Source organism: Hibiscus syriacus, unplaced genomic scaffold (assembly GCF_006381635.1).
Source record: "Hibiscus syriacus cultivar Baekdansim isolate YM2019G1 unplaced genomic scaffold, ASM638163v2 tig00007895_pilon, whole genome shotgun sequence".
NCBI lineage: Eukaryota > Viridiplantae > Streptophyta > Magnoliopsida > Malvales > Malvaceae > Hibiscus > Hibiscus syriacus.
In genome coordinates, this window is record NW_024062147.1 from 671,826 (window position 1) to 698,174 (window position 26,349).

General features: G+C 34.7%; 4 protein-coding genes and 2 pseudogenes across 5 annotated transcripts; 4 read left to right on the forward strand and 2 right to left on the reverse strand.

Annotated features, from left to right (window-relative positions):
- Nucleotides 1-943: 943 nt before the first annotated feature.
- On the forward strand, nucleotides 944-3,795 carry LOC120201723 (annotated as a pseudogene).
- A 1,017-nt stretch (nucleotides 3,796-4,812) lies between these two features.
- On the forward strand, nucleotides 4,813-5,539 carry LOC120201637 (probable H/ACA ribonucleoprotein complex subunit 1-like protein). Its single transcript, XM_039202209.1, has 2 exons — nucleotides 4,813-4,969; nucleotides 5,009-5,539. Exon 2 carries the CDS (start codon nucleotides 5,045-5,047, stop codon nucleotides 5,408-5,410), a length of 366 nt encoding a protein of 121 aa, XP_039058140.1. The 5' UTR covers nucleotides 4,813-4,969; nucleotides 5,009-5,044; the 3' UTR covers nucleotides 5,411-5,539.
- A 119-nt stretch (nucleotides 5,540-5,658) lies between these two features.
- Nucleotides 5,659-6,577, reverse strand: LOC120201622. Its single transcript, XM_039202199.1, has 2 exons — nucleotides 6,002-6,577; nucleotides 5,659-5,931 (listed from the first exon to the last, which is right to left on the reverse strand). The coding sequence occupies exons 1-2, from the start codon at nucleotides 6,575-6,577 to the stop codon at nucleotides 5,659-5,661; spliced, it is 849 nt and encodes a 282-aa protein (XP_039058130.1).
- Nucleotides 6,578-6,725: 148 nt separating this feature from the next.
- On the reverse strand, nucleotides 6,726-7,356 carry LOC120201636. Its single transcript, XM_039202208.1, has one exon. It carries the CDS (start codon nucleotides 7,354-7,356, stop codon nucleotides 6,763-6,765), a length of 594 nt encoding a protein of 197 aa, XP_039058139.1. The 3' UTR covers nucleotides 6,726-6,762.
- Nucleotides 7,357-9,928: 2,572 nt separating this feature from the next.
- On the forward strand, nucleotides 9,929-12,584 carry LOC120201724 (annotated as a pseudogene).
- An 8,211-nt stretch (nucleotides 12,585-20,795) lies between these two features.
- Nucleotides 20,796-25,409, forward strand: LOC120201725 (serine/threonine-protein phosphatase PP2A-2 catalytic subunit). Of its 2 annotated transcripts, none has more exons than XM_039202280.1 (7): nucleotides 20,796-21,276; nucleotides 22,357-22,471; nucleotides 24,056-24,164; nucleotides 24,248-24,325; nucleotides 24,650-24,841; nucleotides 24,960-25,150; nucleotides 25,195-25,409. In XM_039202280.1, exons 1-7 carry the CDS (start codon nucleotides 21,024-21,026, stop codon nucleotides 25,253-25,255), a joined length of 999 nt encoding a protein of 332 aa, XP_039058211.1. In that variant the 5' UTR covers nucleotides 20,796-21,023; the 3' UTR covers nucleotides 25,256-25,409. The 2 variants fall into 2 exon arrangements, with proteins under 2 accessions (XP_039058211.1, XP_039058212.1); XM_039202281.1 differs by having other exon boundaries at nucleotides 24,960-25,140; nucleotides 25,185-25,409.
- The last annotated feature ends 940 nt before the right edge of the window (nucleotides 25,410-26,349 follow it).

The following is a 26,349-nucleotide window of genomic DNA, read 5'->3' on the forward strand; positions in this document are numbered from 1 at the left end:
CTCCACATGAAAGTGGACATAAAAAAGAGAATGATTCCGTTAACAATGGCATACTTGGGACGAAGGTTCACGAGCAAGTTTACCAGAAGTCCGTCCCACAGGACACCGAAGAAATTGGGACCAGAAGCGCATACCGAGAATAGAAGCTATATGGCCCACTCCATGCTCCTTTCCCGGTAAAGGAACAGCCACAACAGCCATTGAAATTCCTCCACCCGACCAACCTTGTTCTTGAAAATCATGTTCAGAAACCTAGACGCAGACTGGTTTTTCCCAGCAAGGAAAGTTGAAAATCTCCTCGGGTATAGTATAATTAAGGGTACGGGAACCTTATTCCTGCAGTCAAATAACAATGCTGGTAAACTTATCACCAACTCACTAGTTTCCCAAGAAAATCATGTATATACAATTAACCAATAAAATTTATATATCATACAATTCTAAGCATAAGCAGTAGACTAAAATTACTGTTATACCCTCGAAGAACTCCGAAAACAACCGGTTCTCAACCCCTTAAGACCTTCTGTTCACTGGAGTTTTCCAGGATTCAGTATCCTCCATACATAAGCCTTCGAGTCAATCACAAAATGAACAAGCTCTTTAGACAAGATTTCTAACATACTCGTATCATCTACTAGGGTAAAATTCAAATTTGACAATCGAATATATCTAGTTAACCTATAAATAATCATAATATCTAAACCATCGACTATTATCGCTTTAAATATATGTCAGTCGTAACTGAGAGGAGGACTCTTCACTTCCTTCTTCTCCGTACTCGTATAAATTTATATGAACATGTTTAGAGTTTCAATTGAGATATTGATTGTATTGAACGAAAATTGTTAATGGTTGTTTTATTATAAAAAAATTTTAATGCTAAAAAGTATTTACTCGTATCTCATTTTTTTTTTTGGTTCAAAGTTTCTGGAAGGCCCAAACACTGCTGAGTAAAAGAATATGCCGCGAAACGACGTAGTCTCAATCGGGTGGATGAATAGAGGATCCGCAGCGGAGGCAACCGTGGCTCTCTGACCGTGGAGACGGCGATGGAAGTTAATCAGAAGAGCAAACAAATCGAACAAAACAACAAGATAATGAAAATCATAGAGAGAAGAAGAAGAACAACAACAGCAACTGTGGAGCTGGGGAGCTGGCACGGATGGTCAGCTGGGCACCGTCAGGCTCCAAGACGAGCACCTCCCACAACTCCTCAACCTCCCTTCTCTTTCTTCCGCCGGGTCCGTCTCTATGCTCGCTTGCGGCGGCGCTCATGTTGTTGCCTTGACCTCTGGTACCCTTCTTACAACCTTCTCCTTCGCTTTCCTTTTTTTTCCTCAGTCGAATTCTCAGGGAATCAATTATGTGGTTTGACACACAACTTTGTTTAATAAACCCTGTAGGAGGGAAAGTGCTAACGTGGGGAAGGAATAACTCTGGTCAGTTAGGCCATGGAGACATTGTTAATAGTTTGTTAACTCCAAAGCCTGTAATGTCTTTGGAGAGTTACTTCATTACTCAAGTTTCAGCTGGATGGAGCCACTCTGGGTTTGTTTCAGGTTTGTGTTACACACAAAATATATAATTCGTTTTAATTTCCATTTTAATTTGAACAGTTAATTATAAAGTTCCTCAATTAACTTCATACAACAGATTCTGACTAAGAATATTGGAGGTTGTGTTTCATATGGCAACATTTATGTAGTTGAGTACTGAACTAGTTTTCTAATTGGTTTTCAGATGAAGGGTGTGTTTTTACTTGTGGGGATGGTTCATTGGCCAGCTCGGCCATGGTGATTACAAGTCACATTGCTCTCCTGTTAAAGTATCATTTTTTGTTAATAAGAATGTTGAACAGATTGCTTGTGGCATGCGCCATTCACTTGTTCTATCGAAAGGTAAATATGACGACAATTTAGTTGCACTGTTAGTAGTTTTCAAAAGCTCCATATAAGATTTATGTTTGTCTCGATCTTTTGTGCATGTGTTTTGGAGTCTGTCTTATGTACGTTCACTTAATCTGCTGAACACTCCACAGTAGGACTAAGTGCCAAAAGATGAACAATGGAGCTGTGTTTTTTCGTAACTCTTTTTTTTTTTTTTTGCAAATGATGATTGAATGCTTTGAGCTCAACATTTTTGCAAATGATGATTATAATGAAGCTCTGTTGGATACTTTCCTGTGATCATTGGGATGAATTGGAATTGTGATCTACACATTTAACAGGGATCACATGAGTAAAAGTATAGTTTTTTCTATCCTGGGTGCTTGGTGAGTATGAAAGAAGACAGTAGCCTATGAAGCTTCAGCTTAGTCTTCTTATTTTCTTTAATCTCCAATAGCCAAGTTTCGTGTCTGCAGATAGTTCAGGAAATCTAATTTATGGATTTGGATCTGCAAAGCGTGGTCAATTGGCTATTTCAATAGATAGAATCAAGTCAGTCAATACTCCAGAGATTACCCGTGGATTTGATGCTCTTGAAATCATTACCATCGCTGCAAATGGAGACCACAGTGCAGCATTATCTGGTGATTACATCCAAATTAGCTGAATATTTGTAGCATAAATCATTCTGGATCATAAATACTACCCTGTTACTAGGCATGCCAAACCCCATGAGCGGTGAATAAAGAAAATTTAGCTTCATTCACAAGCTGCTAGTTTAATTTATCCACCAAGTAATTCTTCTTATCATTGTTGTTTCGTATCTGTTACACCAGCTGATGGAGAATTGTACACCTGGGGAAGAGGGTTCAGTGCCTCATCTGATTTTATCTGTCCTCAACATTTACCTTCATCATCAAAGTTTTCTGAAGTTGCACTTGGTTGGAATCATGCTCTGGTTTTATCTGGTACACATGCACACGTGTTATTCCATCATATACTTGGAGTTTGTTTGCATTTTTACTTGGTCTATTTGCCATTAACCCAATATTATCTTCTCCCTAGAATTCTCCTGGCAAGATACAGTAAACCACATGTTTATGTCTTCATTTTTGATTTGAACAGATAATGGAGAAGTTTTTATGCTTGGTGGTGACCATCATGGAAAGCTAAGCATCCTGAGATACAACCCTCGCAAAGCATTTATCAGGTAATCCTTTCGGAAAACTAAGACAAGAACTTCGATGACTATAGTGCAATAGAAGAATAAGGATTGATGCTTATACACACACTCACATTAGAGATGTTTGGTTTGTTAACTATCAGAATTGGAAGGGAATTGTACCAAAAGGGAAGCAAAAACATTATATCTATATATACATCAATCCTAAAGTAGTCATTCATGTTTCGGCTAATATAGGAGAAGCAGCTGTTTGGAGAGAGTCCCAGGTCTTGACGGGGTGAAAGTTGTTGAAATTGCAGCTGGAGCTGAGCACTCTGCTGTTGTAACAGGCAAAGTCACATTGATCTTTCACTGTCGTGTGCCTAATCATCATATGTTTACTGAATTCTCTTTCGAATTTGGCAGAGGAAGGAGCCATTAAGACATGGGGTTGGGGTGAACACGGGCAGCTTGGTCTTGGGAGTACAAGTGATGAGAGCAGCCCTCGAACAGTTAGTTTAGGCGATGAAGTCGTTCACAAAGATGGTACGGTCAGAGTTTACTGTGGGAGTGGATTTACATATGCCATTAGGTCACTCTGTTCTCCTCCTTAACTCTGTGATAATACATTCTGGTTAGCCTCAAAGAACCATTATGCCGCTACGTATATCAACGGAAGCATTCCTAAGAAACTTAATGATGTATTACGTCTTATATTTATTTTGTTTAAAGAATTTTGAACCTTACCAATAACCTTGATTCAAACAGTATTATCCGAAAGGTATGCATAAATTTTATCTAAATTAAAAGTTGAATATATATTATCACATAATCATGTTAGAATATTTAAAAAATATTTTATATAAATTATTTGTATATGATATTCGAATAGTTTTGTTTTATTATTTTGAAATTTTAAACATTTTAAAAAAAATTATAATTAAATTTAAATGAAAATAATAATTTTATTATTAAAGTATCTATTTATAATATTTAATCAGCTAAAAATTAATATTTTCATGATTTAATTTTTAATAATTTAGTAATAAAAACCAAAACTATATTATAAGATTTTTAAATAAAAACAATAAGTAAATAAAGACTTATCACTTAATATAGAATACATTCAAAATGAATTTCATTTTATATCTTTCAAAATTATATTATCTTTTAATTAATCTACAATTTAATTATGTCTAATGATATACCAAAAATATAATTTAAAATTAATACATAATTTTATAATTATTAAATTTTGTGATATTTTGGTTAGAGTTGAATCGTAGCAATTCAAATTAAGCTTATTGATGGAATAGATAACTCGGCCGCTAGTAGTTTCCCACTCAAATTTTAGCCTCTAACTCAACTAGAATAAATAAACAAAAAAACCCACATCCCTAAACCCTCTCTTCTCCAGCGAGTCATTTATCCCGCCGCCGCCGCCATTTTCATGGTGGCGCTCTCTCCATAATCTGATTACCCACCATTACTGACAACCCCTCAAATGGCAGCCGCTGGGACAACTGTTAGATTAGATAAATTGTAAATCTTCTGCTGTTACCTTCTCTCTGTCGTGGTGTAGTACCTTTGTTGGGCAATGTATTGATGCTTATAGGTTACTGTGATGGTGAGTTAGGAATTGATTGATAATTAGGAGTTGCACTTAATTGAGATGTTTCTTTGTTTTCACTTTGGATTCAGAAATCAGAACATGATGTTTCTGGTAGGATACATGTACTTTTTTCCGGCGTTAATCTACACATTTAAACTTCATTTGGATCTTTTTCCCCTGTTAATTGTATATTCCAATCGTTATTATTTTTTTTGACATTACTTTTTTTATTTGATGTAGGAAGAAGATGCATCAAATGTTCAAGAATTTGAGACTAGTCAACTTAGTGCTGCAGATGAACTTCACAAGGTGCCTTCAGTTAGCCGTAAAGCTATATTTGCCCTGCAGAATGAACCAGAGATAGAAAATGGTACAGAGGATGTTATGGTTCAACAGGAAAATGACAAACCACAGGAAGGTGTGAAGCATAATCTGAGAGATATTGAACCCACTGATCAACAGTATGTCCCTCGAAGAACGTATCAGAACCAAAGAGGTGGTAGGAGTAATGGGGGTGACCGTAGGGGTTATTCCAATGGTCGTGGAGCTCGAGGCAGTGGAAGGGGAGGTGGCGCTTACCATCAGAACGACCGTAGCCAGTATTATGATCAATCCGGCAAATATTTTCCTAGGAACTACTATAGCAACAGGGGAAGAGTTGGCAGGGGAGGTGGCCATGCTTACAACAATCACAGGTCAGCAGTCCATGGTGGTAGTTCTGTCTCGGCTGATATTGGTGTGGCCTCGTAACAGCTCTGCTCGGTGTCACTAGGGCGATGAAAATGTTTTTTTTTTGTTTTTTGCTTTGCATGGAAAACATTGTTTGACCGTAGGTTGATCATTGATGTTGATATGGTACAAATCCAGGGCACCCCATTTAAAATTTTCGTTGCACCCTTAAGTACTGATATTCTTTTAGGTTTAACATTTCTGTTCTTGCGGCCATACATTTAAACAGAAAAACTAGAGCAACCTCAAAGTCTCGTGTGGTAATGGAACTAAAACAACATGAATATCCATATTGTTGGGAGGAAGCTGCAAACGTCGAGGAAAAGCTTCCCGTTCAACGGACTCCGACCACACACCACGGCATCTTTGGGCCCCGCCTCTTGTTTCAATTTCTGAGTTAGTTCATCTACGGTGTCACCCCTAAAACTAAAACAGTAACCTTTCAATGCCTTGTCGTCAAACTCGCCGCTATCATCTGCTACATGGTAGCAAATAGTCCTACCTTTGGATTTTGGTGGTGAGTCCAAATAACAATCAATCGACTGCAAACATAACAAAGATGAGAACATAAGAATCTAATAAGAGAAATAAGAAGATTTCAAGAAACCATACCTCTTCGCTCGAAAAGTGTGCAGAATTGGTTGAAACCGAAGAAGGTGAAGTAGATTGAAAGTTAAATGAATCTGCACGAGGAATAGCTGGTGGAAATGAGGGCCAATGACCACTCCATGGAGTTTCAAATTGACTCTTCACAATATCCACATGCCACAATACACAATCTTGAGTTCCTTTCCTATGAGGAACGTGGTGCGTTACTGAGTTCTTCCATGGTGGTAACCCTCTGCTTGCTCGCAAAAAGTTACCGCAACGAGTCTTGAGCTTTACGCGAGACCCTTCTCTATTGGGTTCCCACTCGACAGTTGAGTCGGGATTCCTAGTAGGTGTCTGGATCACTTTTCTACCCGTCACGCCTAGTAAAAATGGTTGGTTTGAGGCAGTAAGGTACTTGTTGTAGGAGCTTTTTAGGCGGATGATGTGTGTTCCAGGCACGAACTCGACGGTCCACTGAGTATTTTGGGAGGATCCGTTTTGGATTTGAGAAACGGATTCTTCGTCTTCCTTGGCAAAGAGATACTTGTCATGGTGGCTACGGAGATGCACGACTTTGACATCAAGGAACAAATCCATTCCTGTCCCATGCTTGTTAGAGTTTACCTGCTGAAAGAAAATGCAAAATATTTTAAGGGCAACCCTGTTTTTTTTTGTTATCCGAGTTATCTAATTAAGGAGAAAAAGGTGTTAAACCGTAGTACCCATTCGGCAGACAATTTGGGCGACCCTGTTGGAACCACTGTAAACCTTGGGGACTTCAACTATGACACGGCTGAAACTGGTAACAGAGGGCTTGATAGTAAACTATCATCGCTCGAAGCCTCCAAAACTTCATCAGAGACCGACGAAAAGCTCGAAACTGACGACAAATACTCCATAAACACTGAAAAAAAGCTCAAATACTCGGAATACTCTCCCACCTCCACATCCCATAATACCCATTTCTTCATAGCTCCACTTGGAGGTTCGTCATGAGTGACGGAGTTCCGCCATGGCGGCATTCCCCCGTTTGCACGTAACAATCTCCCGCACCAGGTCTTCAGCTTGATTTTCAATCCTTCTCTTATAGGCTTCCACTGGAGTTTCCAATCCGTCTTATCAGGCACCGTTTGCAGCACCATTTTACCAGTCGAGCCTAAAAGAGAGGGTATATCAGAGGCTGAGAGGTACTTTCCATGGCAGCTTTTGAGGTGGATAACGAATGGTTTATCTTGGACAAGCTCGACGAACCATCTAGCTGCTTTCCCCGAGCCATTTCTGCTTTGACGAACCGTTTCTTGATCATCTTCGGCCACGAGGTATTTCCCAAGGTGGCTCCTCAGTTTCAGGACCTTTGCCTTTGTAAAGAGCTCCATGTACGAACAAGACCCAGTTTCAGTGGTTATAATATAGTATATATAATTGACCATGAAAGTACCAAGTGCATGCCGTGAGAGAATAAGAGGAAACAAAGTCAACTCCCACAAGCTCAAATGAGCATGAATTGGAGACGATGATGAGCGATGAGATATTGGAGGAGGCACAGGCACAACAAGAACTTGACTTTTCGCAACACGTATTTTGCAACCAGGTTTTTAATTGTCAACAACATGAATCTTGTCGTTGAATGTTTTAATTTATAATTATTTCACTTGAGTTTAGGCTTCTCGAAGTCTTGATTCATCATCTTCACCAAATCAAACCATTTTACTTCTACAAGTGTTTGCACCTCACAATCTAGAATGGAACATAAAAATAGTTATCATCATTCTAGATCTAACATCAATGCCACTGTATGTAAATCATCATATAAGATTAAAGAAAGAGATTCTCTCTCTAAAACTATCTTACTATTTCTTTCTCTTTAAAATATATATTTATCATTTTTTTTAATTCGTTTAATCATCAATTACAACTGATCACTCAAACAAAAAAAAAGAATAAATCATAAAAATCGTCATAACACTGTTTGTTTCCTCAACAATTTCGAATTTAAACTTTGGTGTAACTTTTGTATTATTATCTACCTAATGAAGTGACAATAGGCATAAGTTATGTAATTTGCACCTGAAGATTTCCACAAAAGGAGATCCAATAAGGAGGGCAACGATTAGAGACAGAGTCATAATTAAATATTGGTATGATCAAAATATTAGATTATTTAAGAAAAATATAAAGACTTATTAGGTATTTAAACTCGAAATTCAACATGAACCAACCGACCTTAGTGATTAAGGGATTGTTGTTATCCTTGAGGTCCCGAGTTCAAGCACGTATGTAGGGGTACGAGCGTTCATTGTCAAATAGTTGAAAGTTTTTTGTACAAATATTATTTTATATTCACTCAAAACTCAAAAGATAACTTCTAATTTGTCTAATATTTAAACTTACAATGACTTATATTATAATTAGACTAAAAATTGTACAAATATTATCTTATATTCACTCAAAACTCAAAAGATAACTTCTAATTTGTCTAATATTTAAACTTACAATGACTTATATTAATTAGACTAAAAATTTGAGAACACTAAAAATTGTACAAATATTATCTTACATTATTTATCATTTTTTAAATTTAAATATTTATATGAACTAAAATATTATTAAACTAAAATTATATCAAATATATAAATTTGACGGGGAGCTCCATCCCTATATGTATCCCCCCAAACGTGATGGAATCAAACACTTGCTAATTTAAGCACCGGAACCAAGTTACTTTTGTAGTCGGCCTAACTAAATTAAACATCAAAATGACAATAAGTTGGGTACAAGCGACAGTCGCACTTTGCTTTTTCCCCCCCTTGGATCCATAGTATATCCTCTTACACGCACCTTATCCTTATGGGAAACGTGTAATTACTAATTCCGGGTTCATTAACCTAGGACCATCCAAGGATAAAAAAATTACCCATAGAAGAAATATTTTGATGAAGAGTAGAGAAAAATTACAATTGAGATTTATATATTTTTTCTTTTAAATAGTTTAAGGCGAATTACAATATAATGTTTATTTATAATTTTTTTAATCAATGATAAAAATATATACTTGCAAACACAACTATTTAAATATGTGCTATTATAGAGAATAATATTTTCTTTAATCATTTATGTCACTGATGGGTTTAAATTTATATTTTTCTTAAATGAGAGTTAAACAACTAATCAAAGGATGCTAATATGGTCCAACGGTGTCAACTCAATCGTTCTAACATATCACATTATATTTTATTACAATAACAACCGTTAACGATTAACTGAATGATTTATTATAAAATAATAATATTAATAATCATTAGGTTATTTTGGAGTTGTGGGGTCGAGTCTCACAGAGGTCATTTCATAATTCGGAGGTCTCCTACGGAAGCTGCTCTCAATCTGGTGTTGGGGGCTTCCTACTATCCCACCTCCCCCTTACTCCCATTACATATGAGAATAAGGGTCAGCTAATTTATTTACTTTTAAAATTTCAAATGTTAAAACATAAACTTATATTTACTTATATAGTCTATCCTTTTAAATTTTCATATATAAATAATGTTTATTATATTAAAATATTAAATTAACACTAGACTCACATACTATATAAATAGTAATTAAGATGATATTTTAATCAATTTTATCTAAAAAAAATTTTTTTTTAAATTTTTTACCAAAATTTATTTAAATTAATACAATATAATATTTATTTAAAAACTGTCCCATTAAATATTTATACATTTCTTCATAGTGCTCGAATTATAAGACTTCAAAAAATTTACAATAACTTCCGCTCTTTATATGTTTTATCTGTGAGAACCTTCCTTTATTCCTTTTACACTCCTATCAATCCAATTCCCACCGCTTTATTTGTAGGACTCTTTTGAACCGTTGATATAAATCAAAGCCGTTGATCGACAGTAAGCAACTGAGGTCGAGTTGCACGTGAGAAAGAGGAGGGGTTTATGAAGCAAGAAGAAAAAGAAATGGAGACAAAACCTCACTGGAATTGATAGTTCGCAATTCCCGAGGTCTCCCCCTCTAATAAAATGAGGGAAGAAACTAGAAAGTGAGGGGATTCGGTCGAAGGAGAGCTGAACACAAAATTCTGAACCAACAAACAATTTCCACTGTCTAAGGGGAGCAACACTCTCACTCACAAAAAACAAACAATAAAAATCCATCCTTTTTCGCTGTCTGTTTCCCTTCATTATAAGAAAAGTGAACCCAGAATACCCCCATACTGGCCTTCTTAACAATCAACAATATTTATATATATTTTCCTTTTACTGGGTTTTTTTTATGTGAAGTTTGAGCTTGGGTTTTTTCTTTTTCTTTTATGGCGATGGATCCACCTGCTATGATGAGAGATGGGAGGTACAATCTGACGGAGATCTGGCAGTATCCAGTTGGTGAATCTGGGATAAGGAAGGGTCAGTTTGGATCCGGTTCAGCTCAGATTGTGGATCCGAATCGGGAGGTTTCGGGTAATGAGCCAGTTAGTTTGGGCGGTAGTGTGAGGAGAAGGCGTGATGGGGAAGACGAGGCAGCTAAGGTTTGTTGTTTCCACTCGTAGTTGGCAATGGCGTGGTATTCTTTTTTCATTTTTCGCTTGTTTTCTCTTTGAAATCAATTGGGTTTTCGTGATCCGAATCGTACTTATTTTGACTGACATTTAGCTTGTTTCTGTAGTTGGCATTTTGTGATTTGCTCTTGCTTAGGGAAAGTTTATGGATTTAATTTGACAAATTTTGTTAATAATTTGGGCAGAACGATGGTGATGGGAAGAGACTTAAAACATCAGTAGGTATAGATGAGAATCAGGATTCTAAAGCCGAGGCAGAACCCAGTTCAGGCAAGCCTGTGGAACAAAAAGCACAATCGCCACCGGAGCCGCCTAAACAAGATTACATTCATGTTCGAGCGAGAAGGGGTCAAGCCACCGATAGTCACAGTCTAGCAGAAAGGGTAATTTGCTTATGCCTAAACAACGTTTACAGTCGTTGTTTAGCTTTGTCATTCGGTTGAAATTCGTAGAATCCGAGTATGTGTCTTTGATATGAATCTCTTTTTGGGGCAGGCAAGGAGAGAAAAGATCAGCGAACGAATGAAAATTCTTCAGGATTTGGTCCCTGGTTGCAACAAGGTATACCATATACCATGGAATTTGTAAACGGTTCCTTGTCTGCAAATTATATGGTATTTTGTTCGATATTTATGTATAAGAAAATCTAGTCTTGGTGTTCTATGACTTGTCTCTGCTTATCAGTAATTGATTACTCATCCCATGCCATTTACGGTGACTTTCTGTTGCTTGTGATACCAAAACCATGTTGTGATTTATTTTTAGCTTTCCTGGAAACCGGCATATTTTTAAGCTGCTTGCTGAGTTATTTTTTTGGACTCAGGTTATTGGCAAAGCGCTTGTCCTTGATGAGATAATTAATTACATTCAATCACTACAGCACCAGGTCGAGGTGTGGATCCTTCTGCTCATGTAACACTATTTATTTTGCAATTTTCATCCGCCACTTATCTCAAATTTGCATTTCTGGAAATTTTCTGGTGTTGCAGTTCCTGTCAATGAAGCTTGAAGCAGTCAATTCGAGAATGGACCATGCCATTGATGTATTTCCTCCTAAAGATGTAAGTATTTATTCTGTCGTTGAACCATTTTATTTAATTAATTCGAGGCAAAAAATTTATCACTATCCTAGCATAGGCACACATGTTTTCTTGGTTGTGTTTTCATTCATCTAATCTTAGATGCTCATGGTTGTATTATACTTGTACTATGTTTGTCTTAGATTCTTGTATAGACGAGGGATAACCTTCTATTTGTAGTCGGTAGCCCAAAAAAGAATGGAAGAACACGTCTTTCCTGAAATTCTTAACAGATTACATGATTTCGTTCTTAAGGATTGATCCTAGAGCTGTCAACGAACTGAGCTCGCATGAACAATCTTTTGTTTCGTGTTTGTTTGTAAATAACTTGTCATTAAACACTGTGTTGTTGATTTACTCCCTTACTATGAATCTACCTCCTCAATAATCTTTCTTCAATGAAGTAATTTTAGGCAATCTCCAAATTCATCGAAGAAATTTCCCGACTTGTTATCTGTTGTAACGTTATATTTTTGGTGTTTCAGTATGGCCATCAACTTTTCGATACCTCTGGTATGGCATTTGGTTCACAATCGACAAGGGAATACAATCTTGACACATCACCAGAGTGGTTGCATATCGGTGGTGCTTTCGAGAGAACAACATAATACAGATAAACCCCTTGTCAAACATAATAAGAGCATTAATTTGCAATGCTTCCTCCTTCAGTCTTAGCTGCAGATGTATACCGCATGTGTTTAGCCAAAGAAACTCGATAATTTCCTTACTCCGCTCGATACGGGGCATGGAGACGCAATTGCCGTCGAAAAGAATGCTAATAGTTATTGCCTGAAAACATCACACCTGTGTTTTGGACAATCTGTTGTTTTACACCGCCTTCTCTGTACTAATACCTGAACAAAACAGAATCTCATGGGATTGATTATTGTTATTGTGCAAGAAAGTTTACTTCTTCTGGTTTACTGAAGCTTAAATGTGAGTCGAGTCGAATTTTGTTCGAACATTGTGTTTGCTAAAAACTGGAACTTAAATTCTGTTTGACTGGTTTGTGTCTTTCGCATGCTCAAAGAACATTCCATAATGATGCTTAGCTGTTTCAAAATGAAAGATGCAACACGATTCTAAGCAAAGAGCTCAAGTTTCATTCTGAATGATAAATGATTGTCTGTTTCAAGTCTCGTTTGTAGAGAAGTAATTGGAATGTATGGTTGGTTATGAAGGGGTTTTTAACGAGTCTCGCTTCTTTATCAAAAAATATATATATATAGTTCAGTCGGTTATTGGTTTTTGAATCTATTAACCAAATAGATTGAACTATCTCGCCCTTGTAATTGTAATTATATAATATAAATAAACTAATTTATATAATAATTTTTCATAATATATGATATCATTTATTTATATATATAATTACATAATATACAATAATTTAAATATAATAATATTCAATTAAACCAGCCGAACTAACTGACTTAAGTCTGTTTCAGTTTTTTCAGTTAAACAAGTTAATTCCATTGGTTTTGTCTTGTTTATAATTTAATTCGGGTTAATCAAGTTTTGAAATTATATGATCACTGACTGAATTGATTGAATTCTCACACCCTATGTCCTTAACCTTGTGGATGTCATTTCTTTTCCTGTTCATGTCTTATCTATACAAATTTGAGCTTATGCCAGTATTCTATGGGAGAGTGCACATCCAGTAAGTGGATTTTGCATCATTTATTATGCTTCTGCAGATTATTTTAGCAATTTCTTCTGACCTTCATCTAATCCTATTCCAGGACCATCATCTATTGTAGCTTAAGTTTCTTATTGTTGTGAGAAATACTTACAGTTATACCAATCTTAATTGAGCTCCTTTTCTCAGTGTGACATGCCATAAACAAGTGTGGAATAGGTCAAACTAATGTGAGGTAATATAAGTTGTAACGCCGGGGTCAACTAGATAGCATCATATTTTTCATTCATTATTTTTCTTGTTCTTCTGGTTCATCATTTTTATTCATTCATTATCCAAAGATATTTGCCTTTCCATTTAGGGAACTACCCAGAAATAGGAGTTTTCTTGTTGGAGATTCATTGTATTGGACGTTTTGAAAAATTAGTTTTGCATAGCTATTTGATGAGATTCTAGATATTGATATGTCCGTAGACTGATCACTGATCCTTTTGCAATTTCTCCACTTACAAGTTTCAAGCGGTGTTAATGTTCTATGCCTGTATGGATCAGTCTGTCGAGTTATATATATATGGAAAGTTCAATTAACGATATGCATGAGTAGCATATAAAACCTTATTTATCATTGATAAATGCACTTAAACAGAAGTGCTTGATGCTTATTTCATATTCTTGTATGTACACATTATGTTTTGTATAAATGGGATTGTTGATTGAATTTGCATCATTCATGAAGTTGTGTTTGTATTCATTCATTATTGCTTGCAACTGATTCTGATAAGTTGGATGTGGTTCTCATTAACGTGGTATCTGTTGTTTTAGGGGAATTCCATATCAACTACCAAGTACAACTTTTTTACCTTTCTACCAAAGGGTCTTTATGAACAGGTAAGTTTATTGGAGTTCTCTAGCAGTGAAATGGGTAGGGTTCCATGATGGGAATTTATCATGAACACCTTTTAGGGTTGTGCAACTTATGGTTCTAATAATAACCCTGACCAGGGTTTCGTTTGACATGTGCATTGAAGTTACGTGCGATCTTATTGTATCATTCATATAGTATCAATGAATTACTGAATTGAAATTATCATGAATTACTACAGTTGTAAGCTTGTCAAAAACAAATCTCGGAAGATACGAAAAATCTAGTTACATGGACAAGATCGGTCGGATAACACTGCATTGTGTTCTACAAATAGAGAAGCCATTTTCTAATGGATTTGAATTGATTCCCATATAAAATAATACTGTTCATTAAAGCTTCAGATCAATGATTTATCAGTTACCATTATCTCAGCGTTTAAAATTAACGGCTCAACAGAATGATCTTTATCACAATTCATCTATCAATCAGATATTTCATCACACCATGCTTGTAAAATTGTATAGTCCTTTTCAGACGTGAAAAAATTCGGTATAACATCCATATATATTTGATTAGATAAAGTTCGAATTAGAACATATTACTCGAGTTTAAGATTAAGATATATTATTAATCTCACAAAAATTAAAAGTAATATTTACTGATCATTCACCAAATGAAATTTAATATTTAAATATTGTTAATGAAATTTTGTTCAACTAATTAAACCAATTCATATTCATCCTCTATATGTAGTATAAGTTCTGCGTTATTTGGTGGAATAGGATGAAATAGTTTAATTTGATGAAAGATGGGGTGGTTAGTGTTACCTTGAAGCACAAGGCATTAACAGTGGGAAGCATTGGATTCTCCCAACACAACACTCTATGATAAAAAAATGGAATGGATAAGACAAAATGTAGCATATGCTAAAGCCTTTAGCTGTATTCCACTCTACTTAGCTGCATGCTTAAAGCTTCTTCTGCTATTCATCAATAATTATACATTTATTCTAAGCTAAATATATTTATTGAAACCATAGCATTAAATTAGAAACTTCAACTAAGAATGGTTCAAATAGTGAGAGAGCATAAGCTTTGCTTTGTGGACCCATGGGGTACTGCCAACACAAGATATAGGCAGTAACAGGTGGTGCACAAAGAAGCAGGAAAAAATGGAACAATTGGCTTTAAGTCCTTTGAAATCTTGAGGAATTATAAGTTAGTGCAAGAACACCGATGAAAGCCAAATCAAAGGAAGAATATTCACTAGTGTTTTCCAGTGATATGTACGGTACTGTAATTTCTTACATTTTATACCTATATTATTTAAGGGTAGCCTTGCTCCTCTTGTTTGGACATTGACTATAAATATATAGTATTTATGGGTTCAATAGTGATTGAAATTTGTAAAACTTTTACTTTATTTAAGTTGAATTTATTGAGTTGACGGGTAGCTCAACCCAAGTTCGTAGGTTTACATGTAAGTTATTTAATTCGATTTAACTATGAATGAATTGGATTAAGTATAGACTATTTTTTTTTATTTTTAGATATAAGTCTAAATCCGATCTTATCCATTTTCTATGTTTTGTAATATAATATACTATATATTTGTGTAACTTAAAAATTAATATGTACTAAATTCATTGAGGGACGTAAATGTTTTAAAAGAAATTTTGTTCTCCTTTAAGGTCTTAGGTTTAAGTAGTTGCATTTGTTAGATGTGTGTTGTCATATGGTTAAAAAATATTATGAATAAATATTATTTTGTAATCACCTCAAAATATTTTAAAAAAACTAGTTTTATGGTATGTTTTCAATCTTTTTTATCAATCTTTTGGTTGTTCTCTTTGTTTAATTTTTTTTAGGGTTGAATTTGACATCGTCTCAATTGGTCAAAATGAGATTTATTTGATATCATGTTGATCTTCTATGCTTTGGACCATCGGATTGGATTTTGATATACGATTTGCATTCATGGATAGTTTTCTCATGATGCTCGACTCTGATTTACGATTATCGGTGGTCTTTCAGCAGTTTGATCCCGTTGTGGATCGTTAGCCGATACAGTAAGATTTATTCGTATCTCTATTTTTTTTTGAGTTTTTTAAATTTATTTTTAACATTTTCCTTATATGATCTCAAGTGACTAATATTTTTTTGTGCCCATAGTTACAGAAAATGTCTTGGTTATATGTTTAATTCATTCATTATAATGTTGGATATTTTTCTTTTTTTTAATGAAACGAACAGCGTCGATTTATATTTAAAAAAAATCATAAAATACATTAATATTGTGTAAAAATCTAACCAAAACCGAACATACCAAACCATAGAGACCCGTATTATGTGTATATATGGACGCAAGGCATGGAAGTGTTTGGTCATTTTATGAATGATGTAGTGCATGAAAATACCAAAACTCAAAGCAAAGCTAACGTTGGAAATCTTGGAGAAAGTAAACATGGAATCAACTCAATTTCCCACTCTATAAAGAATCCCCCCCCCCTCCTTCAAAGTAAAAAACTGCCCTCCTTCTCTTATAAAGCATCCACTAATGGGCGGAGCTGACACTTGTAGTTTTGGGGTTTGTCTTAGTTATATCATTTGGGGTCCTACAAAAGGAAGGACACTAGACAAATATAATAACAGGTGGTGATCATCGGCCTTGGACGTCGACATCGACGGCAAAACTGCGTCAGGAAGAGCAGCAGCAAGTGAAGGTATTACGCAAAGGAAAGTCGAGTGTGGTGCATCCCGAGCAGGATCTTAACTACATGGGCAAAAGAAGAGTTCCTAATGGACCCGAACCTATTCATAACAGGTTAAATATTCTAATCATATTTAACTATTATTTCTACTAAATTATATGTATACGGATGAAGATCTTAAGTTCAAATTTCAAAGACAATATTATTAAAACAGATAGTCATCACCTCGAATATGAATTGTAAAATAGATTTCTTAAATATTTTTGACAATTTATTTGAATAACAAGCATGATTTTCGTGGAAAAAACAATATACTCGACTGTGACATTGAGCTTGATGTACATGTTGTCCTGAATGTTTTAATCTCCGACATTCACTTTATTCCATCACTTAATCTTGTTTATCCAATGCTAATTACCATTAGAATCTAAGCATTTACAAAGCCTGTAATTAATTATTTCATGGTGCCCTTCTTTCTTTCTTCTTTATCCTTTTTTACGATTTTCAACAGGCGAGCCGGCAACTCGGGACGACCGCCGAGACAAGCCTAGCCTTGGTATCAAAGTATGTGATTGGGAAAAATCAAATATCCAATATTTAAGCTTGCAATGCATGCTTGTGTAGTTCTTCGCTGAGTTAACAAATGGAAGTTTGTTTCATATTATCAAATTATATTCTCATCAAAAGCATCTCGGAGAGCCTTTGTATCAACTTTTTAAGTGTCTTACATCTTTCGTATATAGAGAGAGGAAACATGATTATTGGATGGGTGAAATTAAACCGTTGAAATAAGAATATATTTAAAAAGATAAAGAAATAATTTCAATTGTTTATTTAAACTAATCCAACGATCCTAAAAATATACTAGATTTAAATGGATCCTCTATGCATTTATACGAGGGAGAGGGAGAGGGAGACTAGTATCGAGGAACAGTTGATGGGATTTGGAGGTGGGAAAATATGTTCATAGCAAATATGCATGCATGAGGGGACATGTACCCAAAATCTATACGGGACCGGTTTGTGCAAGCAATGGTTCCAGAGTTCGAACTTTGATCTTTAAGATGTCAATAAAGAGTCTGAATCACTACTCATTTATGCCACTAACAGATTAATTTTCTCGAATATATACGAGTTAAATTCTAGAAAGGGTTTAGGGTGTTACAAAATTAAAATGAACCCACCAATTAGAGGTGTTGAATCTCCAAAAAGGAAAAGTTGTTTTGCATGCAACTTGAGTGTTAGTCTCTTTCTCTTTATGCATTTGAGGACTGTTTGGGTCTATTCAAACTTGCATGAGCATGAGATTCGTGCCCATCAAAGCAAAACAGTTGAACAGAGGCTTCTCTCTCCACGTAAATTCAACCTTTTGATTTCACAGACTTATTTTGTGTTTGAGAAGCAAAGCAAAAAGTAGGGTAAATTCAATTAGGCAAAAGGAGGAACATGCTTCTATATGATGTAAAACTTCGGGTTGAAAAATTACTGTTACTCGACCTACAAAAATACTATTGGTCCTTGTTGGATTAGCATCGGAAAAAGTTGAGTTACAATAGTTTGTTTTTATCGTTAATCCATGTACAGTTTTGAATTTTAAAATCTTTCCCCAAGGTGTGTTGTATTAGATTACATTTACAGTTAACACAAATCATCGTTGTAAACTCTTTTGAATGTTTCTGTATTTGATCTAAAATGTTATTCTTAATCTTTGGCAGGTACTGGGGGATGTGATGGAGTCGCTTGCCGGGCCATATTTGTCGATTCAGGATACAACAAGGAAGCCGTATTCCGGAGTATAAGGCCGCCGTTGGAGCCCATGATTACTCCAGAAACAATGACGGTTCACCCTGTGAAAGAGTTGCATGAACTATGTCAAAAGGAACAATATGAACTGAGAAACGCCGTCATTTCAAGCGACAACGGCATTTCTTCTATTACGGTCGAGGTCGAAGCGAATGGCAGGGTGTTCAAGCACACATCAACAGCTTCGGATAAGAAGATGGCAAAGAAACTGGCTTCCAAAGAAGTTTTGAAGTCACTCAAGGAGGCCAATTTTAGATAAACTTTATCTCCCCTCATCTCTACTCTACAGCATATCTATCTTTACTCTAGAAATAAAACAATAATTCATCTCAGCACTATCTCTACATTACTACTAACTCTATTTTATTCACAATATTTAATTATTATAATATTGATTTTACAAATATAAAATAAAACATATACATTTCTAACAAATTTCAAGATAAAAAACATAAATAAAACATTCATAAATAACATTACGAAAATATAAATAATAAGAAAATTACAATTAATAATAATAATGCGAAAAACATAAGTTACATAATTATATATTTTAATCTACTTTAATATATTATATTATGTTTAATTTTTATTTATATATTTAATTATATTATAATAAAGCGAAAAATATTATGTTTAATTATAATATATTTAATTATATATTATGTCATAATTAATCTAGTTTAATATAATATATTATAATAATACAAAAAATATTATGTTTAATTATATATTTTAATCATAATTTTTTGTAGCATTGCTACAGTAACACGTTAGATATAACGTGATACTGTAGCGATCTTTAAAGTATAGATGAAATTAGCACATGACTGGAGTCTCATATTGGAGATTTAACTCGACTCTAGCGCAGCGCTGGAGTTGCTCTTAGACTTTGTGCATTCTTCTTGAAAAATTCTCCAAAGCTTGTTATTTATTTATTTATAATTATAATTGTATGAAATCCTTCATTATCATATATGTTATGAAAATCCCCCATTGTCTGAATCTAAAATATTAATTATCAACAAAGTATTTAACTTTTTGAAAGTTTTATTGATTTGAAATCATATTTAAAAGAAATAAATAGCATACTCTTTTTCCCATATGTAATGGGATAAGAGGGAGATATGATAGTAGGTTGCCTCCAACGTCAGGTTGAGAGCAGTTTCCGTGAGAGACCTCCGAATTATGAAATGCCCTCCGTGAGACTCGATCCCACGACCACAAGGTTAAGAGCCTTGTGCTATACCGACTGAGCTGGACGAGTATTTATTTAAAATCATATTTAAAAATAAAAAAATAATTAGCCATTAATTTTAACAATATTTTAATCTTGATGAACATTAAATATTAAGATAGGTTTCGGTCAATCTTTATCTGTTCTAAAATAAAAATTTAAAGGTAAAATTTAATGATTAAAATGATTTAATATTTTTTATTTTAATTATTCAAATTTTAGAAATATGAAATAATTAAATATCTTTCTTGAAATAATAATTCTAAATGTAAGATTAAAAAATTACTTGACCTAATATTATCTTTTCCACTATTTTTTTTACTTTTTTGGATATGCATTCTTTGACCAAAGAATATTCTAAAAAAGATAACAATAAAGAAAATTAAAATGGGGGTCCCAATTGCAAAAATTGCCAACCTAGAAGGCCCAATAAGTAAACTGAATGAGTTCAAAGAATGAGGCTGCAAGGGACACGTGTTGTTTACTATGGATTTTGACTCGGCAGAGCCACCCGGGAATGTCTGAAGATCACTCACCACAACAAATACTTTGGAATTATTGATTTCAATTATTGCAAAATTGAAAGATTTCAAATTGGGGTAAAGTAACTTTTAGTTCCAACTTTAGTAACTTTCTTAATTTGGTCCCTAATTTTCCACATTAGTCTTGAATTCAACTTCTTTTTTTCTATTTTTAGTCATTTTGATGATGTAAAACTATGAGATTAATTTGTATGGTATAATTTGAGAGTGACACAACATCAAAATACTCAAAAAATCAAAGATAATGTTGGACCAAATAATTTCAGGGACAAATTTGATAAAATTTATCAAGTTTAGGAACTAAAACTTAATTTATCCTTTTCAAATTTCAACAAACCGAAAAAATACATTAGAAAAGGGCCAAGTTTTACCCTTTCATTTGCTGTTTGCATTTGAATTTCATTTCAGCTCTCTCTCTCTCTCTTATTCATATCTTTTATCATTTTCATCGCTAAACAGCGCTACGATCCAAATCGGTAACCCGTGACGCTTCACGGATCAAATCAACGGATCCGACCGGCTTCTATTTCCACGATTGTACGGTCATTAGTGAAGGGGGAAGGAGGGAATCAGGTGATCGTACGGTGGGGGAGAGAGGATGCCGTCACAGGGAGACCTGGATCATCAGATCGAGCACCTGATGGAGTGTAAACCGCTGTCTGAGGCGGAGGTGAAGGCGTTATGCGAGCAGGCACGGGCGATACTAGTGGAGGAATGGAACGTGCAGCCGGTGAAGTGTCCGGTGACGGTATGTGGAGATATTCACGGACAGTTTTACGATCTAATAGAGCTGTTTCGGATAGGAGGGAATGCGCCTGATACGAATTATCTCTTCATGGGAGATTATGTAGGTAAGCTTGTCACTTCTTTATATGATTCTTTTCCTTATCCTTCCATCTTTTCTTTTAATTTTCTGAAGAATATTTGGTGAGTTTTTTTTGTTCCTGTAGCTCTTTCTTTTTAATTTTTATATATTAATTTCTATGTTAAATTTATTGCGTGGGTTAATTGATGGAATTGTATATGATCGGCTCAAGGTATGAACTTAACTTGATTGCCTATAAAACTAAGAGGCACTATTTAGGTTATCGGTTATATTCTTATGTTGATAAAATGGTGGATTATATTTACGTTGTATCAAATCAATTGGTTTTATGATCGGTTATTGGGTGGCTTAGGAAGAAAACAGCAGGAAATCCATAGAACTAGGGCTGAAATGAGTAATAGAAGTTGTAACTTTTGAAAACATAAGGTTAGATAAACGTATTGTATTTGAAATCTATTAATTAGAAAAAATAAATTAAGGTTGCTGTAAATCTATTTTACACCTTTATACTAGGGTTGCAAATAAAACTATAATCCTAATCCTAATTCCTAAATCAATACTCTAGATAACTTATCATCCTAACCACCCATCCACATGTCTAATACTTAATAAACAAGACTAAAATTATATAAAAGCATAATAGTGATAGCTTCTGTCATATTTTGAGGGGGAGGAGGGGGGAATTTTAGTATTTCTCCTTCGATGTTGTAACTTATAACTGCTAAGAATATGGGGTAGGTATGCTATTTGAGCTTGACCAACTAGGTATAAACTGTTGGGGACTCTGCTCAATTAGTTTCTTACCTCTGAGGTAGGATTTGTACTCTTAGACCAAATTCCTCTTCAAGTTTGGGCGTGTGTAGTTTATCAGGGAACATTTCCTATGTATTAGAAATAGTAGCCATTATGTGTGTCAATTATTATATACGTATAGTTGTAGCTACCTAGTCTATAAGACTTTTAGATGGTAAAGGGAATGGGACGTGGGTAGCAATCAGTTCATTTTATATTGCCTATTAATCAAATAGTCGCTGCTGTTTGCAAATGTATATTTATGAATGGAATGGGATGGGATTTTCTCTTAACCTTAGCTGTGCATGTGCAGATCGTGGATACTACTCAGTGGAGACTGTCACACTTTTGGTTGCACTGAAAGTCCGTTATAGAGACAGAATCACAATTCTTAGAGGAAATCACGAAAGCCGGCAGATAACACAAGTGTAAGATCTTATTACCTACCTTTCCTCCTTTCCTTTAGTGATATTGTATTATAATTTATAAACTAAGAAAATAACTTTCAAGTGTTGCTCGGGACGAAGGATGAAAGGGTCTAGGATAAAAGAAAACTGTTAATCCAATGGTTAAGTTACAATAAGTACATATGAAATTTAATTGTCAAATTAACAATTCTTCAGTCCTTACCCTTCCCACCGTTCATGCTAAGGAAAACCTAGTTCTTACTTTTGAATGTCAGCTGATATCTTTTTGCATGTTTGGCCTTTGTTAAGCTGGGTGACTTAAAAGGTCTTCGTGATTTGTGAAAGAATTCATTTAAATTGGAGGTTGCTTAACTTACTTGAATATATTGCTCATGAGCAAGTTCAATTGATTAATCATCTTGGATTTCTTATATTTGACTGAGATGCTATTGCTATTTTCTTATTTCTGTTGGAGGATTTAACGTACATGTTCACAGAACATGCATGATAGAGATGGGGTTCTTGTTTTGATTAGTAAAATCTGTCTTGCAACAAATCAACATGATTACTTGTTAGCATTTTATTATTGGCCAATGACCATACACAATGTTTTGATGATATGTGTTTCTTAACTGTCTGTGTGGAGCCAACCACTTTGCACTTGTGATTTCAAACCCCCCACCCCCATTTTAGCATAGGCTTTTCACCTGTGTTACTTTGGCTCCATTTTTTCTGATGCACCCATGTCTAATGCCCATTTTTAACATATATTTGGACGTGGGTATGGGGATCTGGTCTTCTAAGGACCCCCCAAATACATGAAAAATTTTACACACTCACGTTGGACACATACCCATGTCCAACACTTACACCAGAACCTCAGTTACATAGTTTTTCAATTCTTAAGTTTATTTCCAATGGAAGAAAACTTTAAGTGTTGTTACTTAGCTACCCCCCCCCACATAAAAAAACACGCCTTTTTGTCCCTGTTTGCATTTCTTCCTATGCTTTTAACTTCTTATTTTCTCTATTTCCAATGAAAGAAAACATACGGTATGACTATTTAGATGCTGCGAAATGTTTATTTAGCCCTCTATGTTTTTGCTCACCACATTTATACTCTAATTGAGTACCCAGACATCTGTAAAAAACAAGAATGGTAAGTGCCATGCTCTATGTTCCTGCTGGCTGTGTAGTGCTACAATATAATATACATGTGTTCAAGGAGACATGAAACAGATTTGAATTGTGATTATTCAACCTTCTCAATGTTAAAATCATAATGAAGTCATGAAATAGCCTGAGGCTGACATTCCATGGGGTGATTGGTGAAGCATTTTATACATAATAGAAATAAGGATGCCAAAATTGACATGAACCAATAGTTACAAACATTGTGGTCACATTAGATAATAGAAATAAGGATGTCAAAATTGACATAAACCAGTAGTTAAAACATCATAGTGACTTCTCTGAATGCTTGAGAAAAAAACATTGGAGTTCATTTATTTATGTTTGAAACTTGCTCATAGTGTATGAGGTTGTATATTGGGTGGCTATATTTGTGGTTTCACCACTTAAGGGCTAATTTTCCATCCTTTTCAGATATGGTTTTTATGATGAATGCTTGAGAAAATATGGAAATGCCAATGTATGGAAGCATTTTACAGACCTGTTTGATTATTTACCCCTCACAGCTCTTATTGAGAGTCAGGTTCGACTTCAAGTTTTATTAGAGTGTTTTAAGTTGATTAACATCTTTACAGTTTATGACAGCCATAGAATTTGACTTCACAGATCTTTTGTTTGCATGGAGGACTTTCACCATCTCTGGACACACTAGACAATGTTCGAGCATTGGATCGTATACAAGAGGTATGCATATAAGTGACCCTCTCAACTTTTCTTAATCACTTTGGTCCATGTCCAACAGGTCGTACTGCTAATTTGCCTGTACTTTGAAACTTAAACAAACTGTTACACAAGTGAAGACTTGTTAAATTATGAATGTGAGGATAGTTGATAAAATGGCCAAGAATTGGGATCTTAGTATTGCAATTGTTATCAATTCCATTGGTGTCGAGGATGGAACTGAAATTGTAATCAAGTTGCCTCAGATGATGCATTATTTGAAATTTTACGATCGCTATGATTGTTTGATTGGTTCATTTGTGTGGGATTTATTTTATCCATGGTTAGGTTCCTCACGAAGGACCAATGTGTGATCTCTTGTGGTCCGATCCCGATGACCGCTGTGGATGGGGCATATCTCCGCGAGGTGCTGGTTACACATTCGGACAAGATATTGCAGCCCAGTTCAACCATACCAATGGTCTAAGTCTGATTTCAAGAGCCCATCAGCTCGTGATGGAAGGATACAATTGGTGTCAGGTGTGAAACCCAAAATGGAAACAGTTTAGCCTGGTTTTGCAACAATGTTTGCTTTTATATATATTTTTAACATCGTAATTAGTATTATAACATTAACATATCATTTGATATCCTCCAGGAGAAGAACGTGGTAACTGTCTTCAGTGCCCCAAACTACTGTTATCGATGCGGGAACATGGCTGCAATTCTAGAGATCGGGGAGAATATGGAACAAAATTTCCTTCAGTTCGATCCGGCACCCCGGCAAGTTGAGCCGGACAACACACGTAAGACTCCGGATTATTTTTGTGATTTTCCTAATATATATATATATATATATATATATATATATATATATATATATATATATATATTTCTGCTGTAGCTGTTTCTAGCCCCTGTTTCGAAGCGAGAAGCTTTTGTGGGTTTAAGTAAGTTGAGGTTCATCGACGACATGATTCATTCTTTAAATCGGAGTTTGTTAATTTGCTTAAGAATCCCATAGCCAGTACTGATGAAGCCTCTTGTCTTTGTATATTTCTTACAAGAAGTGAGGGAAGCAGCAATAACATTTTATATCTCCGTGTTACTGTAATTTTGCACTTTCCAGGATAGGTAATGGATTTTTACTTATTTCGTATGTAGCCCACAAAGTTAATTGTGTTTGTTATGTTAAATTAATTAGTTATTTGTTTTGATTAAAAAATCATATTTGTTGTTATCTTTATCGGAAGTCTTTCAAGTTAATGGAAAATATATAAAATTTATGTGCATGTATCCAGAAGAAAAAGGAAAATATATCCATCCATTGGTAAGTTCTTGATTTGCATGAACGCGTTGGGTGGCATCGGAGGCTAAGTACAGTTTAATTTTTGAAGAGAAAAAGTATGTCTTTTGAGTTTATTTTGCATTTAGTGTGATTTTTTAATTAAAGAAAAAGTAATTTAATTTTTTAATTAATAAATATTGTTATTGTTGATATGATGATTCATTATATTAATGTGATAGTTTATATTTTATATTCAGTCATAATATAATAAAGAGTTTAATTGACTGAACAAAGTTTTCGATAAAGTTCAAAGACATTATACAACTTTTAAGAAATTTTTTAACTAATATGTTCGTTGTTCCATCATTTTGGGGATTGTGAATTAACTTCCCAAATAATTTTTTTAAATAAATATTACTTTATAATTATTTCAAATTATTTAAAAGAAAATTCGAGAGAAACAAAATCCAAGACAGACGAGTAGAGAAGAATAGCAGCCGATCATCTACAAACGTCAAAGACAAAGACACTCCACTTTCTTTCGACTACTCTAATTAAGTAATAATAAATCTGTATAGAACAAGGTAATTACTTAATAATCTCATCTCTTTTTCAATCTTGTCATAATACAGCTCCAGGTAACAACTTGCTACTATATCCCATATATTCTTCATGTTAACTTTCAAGCAACGCTGATGATGCTATTGTTATCCCCACTTGACACGGCCTGGCAACTAAACAGGTGTGCCGCCGTAGTCGG